The sequence below is a fragment of the Salvelinus alpinus genome, chromosome 26, assembly GCF_045679555.1.
Source record: "Salvelinus alpinus chromosome 26, SLU_Salpinus.1, whole genome shotgun sequence".
Taxonomy (NCBI): domain Eukaryota; kingdom Metazoa; phylum Chordata; class Actinopteri; order Salmoniformes; family Salmonidae; genus Salvelinus; species Salvelinus alpinus.
Window position 1 is genome coordinate 25068119 of NC_092111.1, and position 12327 is coordinate 25080445.

Below are 12327 nucleotides of genomic sequence, written 5' to 3' on the forward strand. Positions count from 1 at the left end.
TTGTGATACACTGAATTATTAGTGAAATAATCTGTCTGTAAACAATTGTTTGAAAAATTACTTGTGTCATGCACAAAGTAGATGTCCTAACCAACTTGCCAAAACTATAGTTTGTTAACAAGAATTTTGTGGAGTGGTTGAATAACTATTTTTAATGACTCCAACCTAAGTGTATGTAAACTTCCGAATTGAACTGCATGTTGAAAAGGGTGGGGGCTAAATCTGCATCCCTGTCTCACCCCACGGCCCTTTGGAAATAAATGTGTGTTTTCTTGCCAATTTGAACCACACACTTGTTGTTTGTGTACATGGATTTTATAATGTTGTGTGTTTTTCCCCCAACACCACTTTCCATCAATTTGTATAGCAGACCCTCATGCCAAATTGAGTCAAAGGCTTTTTTGAAATCAACAAAGCATGAGAAGACTTTGCCTTTGTTTTGGTTTGTTTGTTTGTTTGTCAATTAGGGTTTGCAGGGTGAATACTTGGTCTGTCATACGGTCATTTGGTAAAAAGCCAATTTAACATTTGCTCAGTACATTGTTGTCACTGAGGAAATGTACGAGTCTACTGTTGATGATAATGAAGAGGATTTCCCCAAGGTTGCTGTTGATGATAATGAAGAGGATTTCCCCAAGGTTGCTGTTGATGATAATGAAGAGGATTTCCCCAAGGTTGCTGTTGATGATAATGAAGAGGATTTCCCCAAGGTTGCTGTTGATGATAATGAAGAGGATTTCCCCAAGGTTGCTGTTGATGCGTAGTTATCGGGGTCAAGTTTGTCTCCACTTTTGTAGATTGGGGTGATCAGTTCTTGGTTCCAAATATTGAGGTTAGATGCCAGAGCTAAGGATGATGTTAAAGAGTTTAAGTATAGCCAATTGGAGTTTGTTGTCTGTATATTTTATCATTTCATTGAGAATACCATCAATCAACACCACAGGTGTTTTTGGGTTGGAGGGTTTGTATTTTGTCCTGTAGTTCATTCAATATAATTGGAGAATCCAGTGGGTTCTGGTAGTCTTTAATAGTTGATTCTAAGATTTGTATTTGATCATGTATATGTTTTTACTGTTTGTTTTTTGTTATAGGACCAAAACAATTGGAGAAATGGTTTACTCATACATCTCCATTTTGGCTAGATAACTCTTCATGTTGTTTTTTTGTTTAGTGTTTTCCAATTTTCCCAGAAGTGGTGAGAGTCTATGGATTCTTCATTTACATTGAGCTGATTTCTGATGTGCTGTTCCTTCTTTTTCCGTAGTGTATTTCTGTATTGTTTTTGTGATTCACCATAGTGAAGGCGTAGACTCAGGTTTTCTGGGTCTCTATGTTTTTGGTTGGATAGGTTTCTCAATTTCTTTCTTAGGTTTTTGCATTCTTCATCAAACCATTTGTCATTGTTGTTCATTTTCTTCTGTGTTCTGTTTGAAATTATTAGATTTGATAGGGAGAGAGGTCAAATATAGAGAGGTCAAATATACTGTTTAGGTTTTCTACTGCCACATTCTAACCAGGAAGTTGTCTAAAAGGGATTGAATTTGTTGTTTCCTCATAGTTTTTTGTTAGGTTTCCACTCTACATTCCTTCCATCTATAGCATTTTTTTATATTATTCAGTTCCTTTGGCTTTGATGCCTCATGATTGAGTATTGCTCTGTTCAAGTAGACTGTGATTTTGCTGTGATCTGATAGGGGTGTCAGTGGGTTGACTGTGAACGCTCTGAGAGACTCTGGGTTGAGGTCAGTGATAAAAAGAGATGAGCTATAGGTGTACCTACCATAGGAGTCCCCTCGAAGCCTACCAATGACTAAGTACATACCCAGTGTGTGACAGAGCTGCAGGAGTTGTGACATGTTTTTGTTGGTTATGTTGTAGTTGTGCCTAGGGGGGCATATGGGGGAATGCTCTCGCCCTCTCTCTCTATCTCGCCCTGTGTCTCTCTCGCCCTATCTCTATCCAACGACCCATTGCTCTCTTTATAATCTATGTCTCTCTACCTGCCCCTCTCTGGGTACAGCATGGGTTTTGTGTGGTGCTTTTTGATAGAGAGTGTTATCATAGAGTTTTTCCCAGAGGCGCAGCCATTGACACTTCCGGGAACTCGTCGTGAAGCAGACTCGACAGACCAGACCGGAGTTTGGCAGGTCAATGGGAGAAGTGAAAAATGTGTCCGTAGTTGTTAATTTTGTCGAATTCTAATGGCAGTAGATTGGAGCCAATGTCTTAAGTAACTAAACCAGTCATTACTACAACATCATGAAAGTGACAAACTGGCATGTACATTTTTTTTCTCCAAAACAACAGAATGCCTTTCATTTGACAGCTTGCTCATGCGCAGTTCAGCGCAACTTGACCATTTGACCTAATGATGTGTTTCTGCACATTCTAGCCAATGTCACCATGACATCACCTACAAGTGTGATCAGGGATTTCTATTGGAGAAGCAGTTTTTGCATATCTTCATACTGTACTATCTTTGGTGTTATGTTGGTATAGTAAGGGTGTTTGCTCTGCCACATGAATACACAACATCTTTGTTTATGGTACTCTATCACTATAAGAGGAACCTTACTAAATCAAGTAAAAAATGATGGAAGCTACAATCTATCTGCAATAAAAATAAAAAATAAATGTATACATATTTTTCTCCTAAAGGTTTGAGTCCCTTCCTCCTAACCCTTGACCCCTAACCCCGACCCCATCATGGCCCACCGGTCCCAGAGTTCGGACATCGGGGACAACCCCCTGGACCCTAACTTCCTGCCCCCCCACTACAGAGAAGAATACCGTCTCGCCATTGATGCTCTGGTGGAGACAGACCTACAGGTACAGAAGGAATGTGTGTGTATATGTGTGTGTGGCGTGCGTGCGTGCGTGTGTGTGATAACTCAGTGTGTTTACTCTCTCTCCAGGGCTACTATGAATTTCTTCAGACAGCAGATGTGGTCAACTTTCTCTGTCAACCGGAAATCGAACACATCAAGACCACGATCCAGACACCCAACCAGGCCCCGACCTCGAACGTACCAGAGCTGCCCTATCATGAGGTAGCGTTAATAATGATAATGATATTATTGAAGTGAGAAGATAAGTATTTATGACAGTCTGAGCTACATGAAGGCATCATAGTAAAAATGTGTGTTTTCAGGTGACAGGAGTCGTCTGCAAATGATTGATTGATTGATTAATTATTTATTTAATGTCACTAAAATACAGGTGGAGACATTGTATACTATTGTATATATACACTACCAGTCAAAAGTTTTAGAACACTTACTCATTCAAGGGTTTTTATTTATTTTTACTATTTTCTACATAATAGTGAAGACATCAAAACTATGAAATTACACATATGGAATCATCTAGTAACCAAAAAAGTGTTAAACAAATCAAAATAAATGTTATATTTGAGATTCTTCAAATAGCCACTGTTTGCCTAGGTGACAGCTTTGCACACTCTTGGCATTCTCTCAACCAGCTTCATAAGGTAGTAGGGTTGCAAAGGGTCGGAAACTTTCCGGTAAATTTCGGGAATTAATCCGGACATTTTCCATTGGAAGTTAAGCCCTGGAATTTGGGGAATTTTGCTTAAATTCGTCAAAAAAGTTAGCTTATAAGAGTGAACTTTTTTTGTGGGATACACATAAGGCAATTCTAGGTCTTGTGGCATATTTTGGTTAAACTATCCCCAATTCAATGAAATTTCAACCCTCTGCATGCACAGTGCATTCTTCCATCACATGTACAGCTGATTCTCAAGATCTTGCACACTAATGAGATGCTATTGAGCCCACACTACTACACTGTCTGAGCCAAGGACTACATGAGTTCTGGTAAGTTTGGATTACAATACTGGTTGGGGTGAATATATTTTATATGACATACATGATTTTTTGTTAGCTAGTAAATAGTAGCCTACAGCAAAGTGTTTTTAAATCATTTCTAACTTGTTCTGCTAGTTAGTGTTTGCTACCACGTGGGTTTTAGCTTGCTTGAGCCTGCTAACTGAGGAGTGTTAGTTCACCTGTTTCCAAAAAAGATTTGGCATGGGTCCTCAGATCCTCAAAAAGTTCTACAGCTGCACCATCGAGAGCATCCTGACCAGTTGCATCACCGCCTGGTATGGCAACTGCTCGGCATCTGACCGTAAGGCGCTACAGAGGGTAGTGCGTACGGCCCAGTACATCACTTCCAGCAATCCAGGACCTATTTAATAGGCGATGTCAGAGGAATGTTTTGTTGTACCCTCTTCACGACTGTCTTGGTGTGTTTGGACCATGATAGATCGTTGGTGATGCGGACACCAAGGAACTTGAAACTCTTGACCCGCTCCACTACAGCCCCATTGATGTTAATGGGGGCCTGTTCGGCCCGCCTTTTCCTGTAGTCCACGATAAGCTCCTTTGTCTTGCTCACATTGAGAGAGAGGTTGTTGTCCTGGCACCACACAAAGGAACACCTATGTGAGAATGGTATTCATTGACTAGAGCTCAGCGTTCAACGCCACAGTGACCTCAAAGCTCAAAGCTACCCTCACTTAGCTAACGATCCTGGAACTAAACACATCCCTCTGCAACTGGATCCTGGATTTCCTGACGGGCCGCCCCCAGGTGGTGAGGGTAGGTAGCAACACATCTGCTACGCTGATCCTCAACACTGGAGCCCCCCAGGGGTGCGTGCTCAGTCCTCTCCTGTACTCCATGTTCACCCACGACTGCATGGCCAGGAACGACTCCAACACCAGCATTAAGTTTGCAGACGACACAACGACGAGACAGCCTATAGGGAGGAGGTCAGAGACCTGGCCGGGTGGTGCCAGAATAACAACCTATCCCTCAACGTAATCAAGACAAAGGAAATTATTGTGGACTACATGAAAAGGAGGACCGAGCATGCCCCCATTCTCATCGACAGGGCTGTAGTGGAACAGGTTGAGAGCTTCAAGTTCATTGGTTTGCACATCACCAACAAACCTGAACGGTCCAAACACACCAAGACAGTCGTGAAGAGGCCACGACAAAACCTATTCCCCCTCAGGAGACTGAAAAGATTTGGCATGGTTCTCAGATCCTCAAAAAGTTTCTACAGCTGCAACATCGAGAGCAGAGGAAGGCCCTAAAAATTGTCAAAGACCCCAGCCACCCCAGTCATAGACTGTTCTCTCTGCTACCACATGGCAAGCGGCACCGGAGCGCCAAGTCTAGGACCAAAAGGCTTCTCAACAGCTTTTATCCCCTAGCCATAAGGCATTTCACTCTAAGGTCTACCTACACCTGTTGTATTCGGAGCACGTGACAAATAAATAAACTTTGATTTGATATGTATGTACGGTCACTGTGGGGACGACGTCGTCGATGCACTCATTGATGAAGCTGATGACTGAGGTGGTATACTCCTCAATGCCATTGGATGAATCCTGGAACATATTCCAGTCTGTGCTAGCAAAACAGTCCTGTAGTGTAGCATCCGCACCATCTGACCACTTCCGTATTGAGCGAGTCACTGGTACTTCCTGCTTTAGTTTTTGCTTGTAAGCAGGAATCAGGAGGATAGAATTATGGGTTGGATTTGCCAAATGGAGGACAGGGGAGAGCTTTGTATGCATCTCTGTCTGTGGAGTAAAGGTGGTCTAGAGTTTTTTTTCCTTTGGTTGCACATGTGACATGCTGGTAAAAATGTGGTAAAACTGATATAAGTTTGCCTGCATTATAGTCCCCGGCCACTAGGAGCGCCACTTCTGGGAGAGAATTTTCATGTTTGCTTATGGCCTTATACAGTTGGTTGAGTGAGGTCTTGGTGCCAGCATTGGTCTGTGGTGGTAAATAGACAGCTACGAATAATATAGATGAGAACTCTTGGTAGATAGTGTGGTCTATAGCTTATCATAAGGTACTCTACCTCAGGCGAGCAATACCTTGAGACTTCTTTAATATTATACATTGCGCACCAGCTGTTATTGACAAAAAAGACACACATCCACACCACTCATCTTACCAGATGTAGCTTCTCTGTTCTGCCGGTGCATTGAAAATCCCTCCAGCTCTATATTGTCCGTGTCGTCGTTCAGCCACGACTTGGTGAAACATATGATATTACAGTTCTTAATGTCCCGTTGGTAGGGTAATCGTAAGCCATCCATTTTATTTTCCAATGTTGCATGTTAGCAAGTAGAATTGATAGCAATGGGAGTTTACTCGCTCGCCTACGGATTCTCAAAAGACAGCCTGATCTGCATCCTCTTTTCCTCTGTCTTTTCTTCACGCAAATGATGTGGATCTGGGCCTGTTCCCGGGAGAGCAGTCTCTCTTTCTCATCAGACTCGTTAAAAAAATAGCTTCTTCCAGTTCGTGGTGAGTAATTCCAGTTCTGATGTCCAGAAGTTATTTTCGGTCATATGAGACAGTAGCAGCAACATTATGCACAAAATAAGTTAAATATAAGTTACAAACATCGCAAAAAAACTAACAAAATAGCACAATTGATTACGGGTATGTAAAACGTCAGCCATCCTCTTCGGCGCCACATTTAAATGGTATTAATAATATTTTGCATATATTTCCTTTAATTCCCACCTCTGAATATTCCCCAGAATGTGCAACCCTATGAGGTAGTCAACTCGAATGCATTTCAATTCATTTGGGCTCCCAAATGGCGCAGCGGTTTCAGTGCTAGAGGCGTCACTACAGATCCTAGTTTGATCCCGGGCTGTATCACAACCGGCTGTGATCGGGAGTCCCATAGGGTGACGCACAGGTTAGGGGAGGGTTTGGCCGGGGTAGGCCATCATTGTAAATAAGAATTTGTTCTTAACTGACTTGCCTAGTTAAAAATAGGTTAAAAAAATGTGCAAAAATAAACAGATGTGCCTTCTTTAAAGTTCATTTGTGGAATTTATTTCCTTCTTAATGCGTTTGAGCCAATCAGTTGTGTTGTGACAAGGTAGGGGAGTATACAGAAGCCAGCCCTATTTGGTAAAAGACCAAGTCCATATTATGGCAAGAACACCTCAAATAAGCAAAGAGAAAATGACAGTCCATCATTACTTGAAGACATGAAGGTCAGTCAATACGGAACATTTCAAGAGGTTTGAAAGTTTCTTCAAGTGCAGTCGCAAAAACCATCAAGCGCTATGATGAAACTGGTTCTCATAAGGACCGCCACAGGAATGGAAGACCCAGAGTTACCTCTACTGCAGAGGATAAGTTCATTAGAGTTACCAGCCTCAGAAATTGCAGAGTTCCATATGTGTTATTTCATAGTTTTGATGTCTTCACTATTCTACAATGTAGAAAATAGTAAAAATAAAGAAAAACACTTGGATGAGTAGGTGTTCTAAAACTTTTGACCGGTAGTGTATATTCATATTTTCCTGTTGTCATAGTGTAAATATAGTTAACTAACAGCCTGCTCGGTTTCCCCCAGGCAGACGCAGACGGCTCGTCTGACACCTACTGGCCGATGCACTCTGACACAGCGGCCCCGGGGTTGGACCTGGGCTGGCCCCTCCAGGCGCACAGCTTTATCGGCCCCACCGAGGTCACGACCCTGGTCAACCCCAGCGAGCCCGACATGCCAAGCATCAAGGAGCAGGCCAGACGACTCATCAAGAACGCACAGCACGTAAGTGGAGTGGCGGGGAGAAGGGATGTACATTCACACAGACTCACACACAGCACTTACAGAGGCACATACACACACCTGTTCAGGTCTAAGTGGTGTAAATGGGAAGTGTACCGTATGTCAAATCACATTATATTGGTCACATGCGCCGAATACAACAGGTGTAGACATTACTGTGAAAGGCGAGCCTATTCCAAACAATTCAGAGTTAAAAAGTACAAAAAATATTTGCTGAATAAAAAAAGAAATAGTAACACAATAAAAACAATAGCGATGCTATATACAAGGAGTACCAGTACCAAGTCAATGTGCAGGGGTACGAGGTAGTTGAGGTAAATTAGGTAATACATTATGTACATGTGGGTAGGGGTAAAAGTGACTATCAGTATTGATAATTAACAGAGTAGCAGGAGCATATGTGAAGAGTGTGAAAATATGTCTGTGGGAGTGTGTGTGCCGTCAATATGTGTGCGTGTGTGTGTGAGTGTTAGAGTGTCAGTGTAGTATGTGTGTGTGTGTGAGTGTCAGTGTAGTATGTGTGTGTGTGTGTGTGTGTGTGAGTGTAGTATGTGTGAGTATGTGTGTGTGAGTGTTAGAGTGTCAGTGTAGTATGTGTGAGTGTGTGTGAGCATGTGTGTGTGAGTGTTAGAGTGTCAGTATAGTATGTGTGTGTGTGTGAGCATGTGAGTGTTAGAGTGTCAGTGTAGTATGTGTGTGTGTGTGTGTGTGAGTGTCAGTGTAGTATGTGTGTGTGTGAGTGTTAGAGTGTCAGTGTAGTATGTGTGTGTGTGAGTGTTAGAGTGTCAGTGTAGTATGTGTGTGTGTGTGAGTGTAGTATGTGTGAGTGTGTGAGTGTAGTATGTGTGTGTGTGAGTGTCAGTGTAGTATGTGTGTGTGTGAGTGTTAGTGTAGTATGTGTGTGTGTGAGTGTTAGAGTGTCAGTGTAGTATGTGTGTGTGTGTGAGTGTCAGTGTAGTATGTGTGTGTGTGAGTGTTAGAGTGTCAGTGTAGTATGTGTGTGTGTGTGAGTGTCAGTGTAGTATGTGTGTGTGTGTGAGTGTTAGAGTGTCAGTGTAGTATGTGTGTGTGTGAGTGAGTGTTAGAGTGTCAGTGTAGTATGTGTGTGTGTGTGTGTGAGTGTTAGAGTGTCATTGTAGTATGTGTGTGTGTGAGTGTTAGAGTGTCAGTGTAGTATGTGTGTGTGTGAGTGTGAGTGTTAGAGTGTCAGTGTAGTATGTGTGTGTGTGAGTGTTAGTGTCATTGTAGTATGTGTGTGTGTGTGAGTGTTAGAGTGTCAGTGTAGTATGTGTGTGTGTGAGTGTGAGTGTTAGAGTGTCAGTGTAGTATGTGTGTGTGTGTGAGTGTCAGTGTAGTATGTGTGTGTGTGAGTGTTAGAGTGTCAGTGTAGTATGTGTGTGTGTGTGAGTGTCAGTGTAGTATGTGTGTGTGTGAGTGTTAGAGTGTCAGTGTAGTATGTGTGTGTGTGAGTGAGTGTTAGAGTGTCAGTGTAGTATGTGTGTGTCTGTGAGTGTTAGAGTGTCATTGTAGTATGTGTGTGTGTGAGTGTTAGAGTGTCAGTGTAGTATGTGTGTGTGTGAGTGTGAGTGTTAGAGTGTCAGTGTAGTATGTGTGTGTGTGAGTGTTAGTGTCAGTGTAGTATGTGTGTGTGTGAGTGTGAGTGTTAGAGTGTCAGTGTAGTATGTGTGTGTGTGAGTGTGAGTGTTAGAGTGTCAGTGTAGTATGTGTGTGTGTGAGTGTTAGTGTCAGTGTAGTATGTGTGTGTGTGAGTGTGAGTGTTAGAGTGTCAGTGTAGTATGTGTGTGTGAGTGTTAGAGTGTCAGTGTAGTATGTGTGTGTGTGCAAGAGAGTAAGTGCAAAACAATTCAGATAAGACAAATAAATAATAAGGTCAATGTAAATAGTCTGGTGGCCATTTGATTAACTGTTCATCAGTCTTATGGCTTGGGGGTAGAAGCTATTCAGGAGCCTTTTGGTCCTAGATTTGGCGCTCTGGTACGGCTTGCAGTGTGGTAGCAGAGAGAAGAGTCTATGATTTGGGTTGCTGGAGTCTGGTATAGAGGTCCTGGATGGCAGGGAGTTTGGCCGCGGTGATATACTGGGCCGTACACACTCCCCTCTGTCGGATGCCGAGCAGTTGCAATACCAAGTGGTGATGCAGCTAGTCAAGCTGCTCTCAATGAGGATCTGAGGGCCCATGCCAAATATTTTCAGCCTCCTGAGGGGGAAGAGGCGCTGTCGTGCCCTCTTCACGACTGTGTTAGGGTGTTTGAACCATGATGATAGGTCCTAAGTGATGTCGACACCGAGGAACTTGAAGCTCTCCACTCGCTCCACTACAGCCCCGTCGATGTTAATGTCGGCGTGCTCGGCCCTCTGTTTCCTTTAGTCCACAATAAGCTCCTTTGTCTTGCCCACATACACTACCGGTCAAAAGTTTTAGAACACCTACTAATTAGCCGTAGGCTAGCAGTCTTGACTAGCAGGCTGCAGGTCAGTCACAGTGCTGCTGCTGAGTAAACTACAGCCAGTCTTTGATCCAGTGGGCAGGGCTATAACGTAACTGGTTACTATGGTTACCTATAGCTCTAGGTGTGTGTGGAAGTTTACAAAACACATGCACACTCATCAGACAGCTAATCACCACACTATAGGCTACAAAACAACCCATCCACTCACCCACCCACCCGGATGCACACCCACATTTTAATAGACGCTCTTATCCAGAGGGACTTACACCCACCCACTCGCATCTTCTTTGGAGGACAAAGGTTTTTTGTTACATAAACATTTTACACACATTTTACATACAGTACGAGTCAAAAGTTTGGACACACCAACTCATTCAAGGGTTTTTCTTTATTTTTTTACTATTTTCTACATTGTAGAATAATAGTGAAGACATCTAAACTATGAAATAACACATATGGAATCATGAAGTAACCAACATTTCTTTAAACAAATAGCCACCCGTTGCCTTGATGACAGCTTTGCACAATCTTGGCATTTTCTCAACCAGCTGGAATGCTTTTCCAACAGTCTTGAAGGAGTTCCCACATATGCTGAGCACTTGTTGGCTGCTTTTCCTTCACTCTGCGGTCTGACTCATCCCAAACCATCTCAATTTGGTTGAGGTCAGGGGATTGTGGAGGCCAGGTCATCTGATGCAGCACTCCATCACTCTCCTTCTTGGTAAAATAGTACTTACACAGCCTGGAGCTGTGTTTGGTCATTGTCCTATTGAAAAACAAATGATAGTCCCACTAAGCCCAAACCAGATGGGATGGCGTATCACTGCAGAATGTTGTGGTAGCCATGCTGGTTAAGTGTGCCTTGAATTCTAAATAAATCATAGACAGTGTCACCAGCAAAGCACTCCCACACCATAACACCTCCTCCTCCATGCTTTATGGTGGGAATTACACATGCAGAGTTTACCCACACCGCGTCTCACAAAAACACGGCGGTTGGAACCAAAAATCTCAAATTTGGACTCCAGACCAAAGGACAGATTTCCACTGGTCTAATGTCCATCGCTCGTGTTTCTTGGCCCAACCAAGTCTCTTTTTCTTATTGGTGTCCTTTAGTAGTGGTTTCTTTGCAGCAATTCGACCATGAAGGCCTGATTCACACAGTCTCCTCTGAACAGTTGATGTTGAGATGTGTCTGTTACTTGAACTCTGTGAAGCATTTATTTGGGCTGCAATTTCTGAGGCCGGTAACTCTAATGAACTTATCCTCTGCAGCAGAGGTGACTCTGGGTCTTCCATTCCTCATGAGAGCCAGTTTCATCATAGCGCTTGGTGGTTTTTGCGACTGCACTCGAAGAAACTTTCAAACCTCTTGAGATGTTCCGTATTGACTGACCTTCATGTCTTAAAGTAATGATGGACTGTCGTTTCTCTTTGCTTATTTGAGTTGTTCTTGCCATAATATGGACTTTTTTACCAAATAGGGCTATCTTCTGTATACCACCCCTACCTTGTCACAACACAACTGATTGGCTCAAACGCAATAAGAAGGAAAGAAATTCCATAAATCAACTTTTAAGAAGTTATACCTGTTAATTGAAATGCATTCCAGGTGGCTACCTCATGAAGCTGGTTGAGAGAATGCCAAGAGTGTGCAAAGCTGTCATCAAGGCAAAGGGTGGCTATTTGAAGAATATCAAATATCAAATATATTTTGATTTGTTTAACACTTTTTTGCATACTACATGATTCCATATGTGTTATTTCATAGTTTTGATGTCTTCACTATTCTACAATGTAGAAAATAGTAAAAATATAGAAAAACCCTTGAATGAGTTGGTGTTCTAAAACTTTTGACCGGTAGTGTATGTTCCAGCAGTGAGGGCAGGAGTGGAGTTCAACTGGCAGTTACAGATTCCCAGACCCAGGCCTTCTCACCCCAGTCCACCCAACAACACACCGTTAACGCGATAGCATTCCCATCCTGTTGAATACCTATTATGTTATTTTTTACTCAGTCACTATCCCTCAGACAGGGATCCAGTGTTGCAGATAGAGTCATGTTAATGATTATTTGTCAGTTTTGGACGCTGTTGTCTTAAACTCTGCCAGTCAGTCTGCCCCCACTCTGCTCTGCCCTGCTTATCCACCACACCCTGTCTCTGAAGATGAATGACTTGCACTCAGCTCAACCTCCTAAATAATACAATTACTT

General features: G+C 42.7%; 1 protein-coding gene across 1 annotated transcript in view; it reads left to right on the forward strand.

The window, feature by feature from the left end:
• LOC139555026 (protein FAM83H-like) overlaps nucleotides 1-12327 on the forward strand; it is a 38568-nt gene that overhangs the window by 20096 nt on the left and 6145 nt on the right. The window contains exons 2-4 of the mRNA XM_071368410.1: nucleotides 2659-2829; nucleotides 2916-3050; nucleotides 7426-7623. Of these exons, the coding sequence (XP_071224511.1) occupies nucleotides 2707-2829; nucleotides 2916-3050; nucleotides 7426-7623 (456 nt within the window). The 5' untranslated portion in view covers nucleotides 2659-2706. The remainder of the gene's footprint in view (nucleotides 1-2658; nucleotides 2830-2915; nucleotides 3051-7425; nucleotides 7624-12327) is intronic.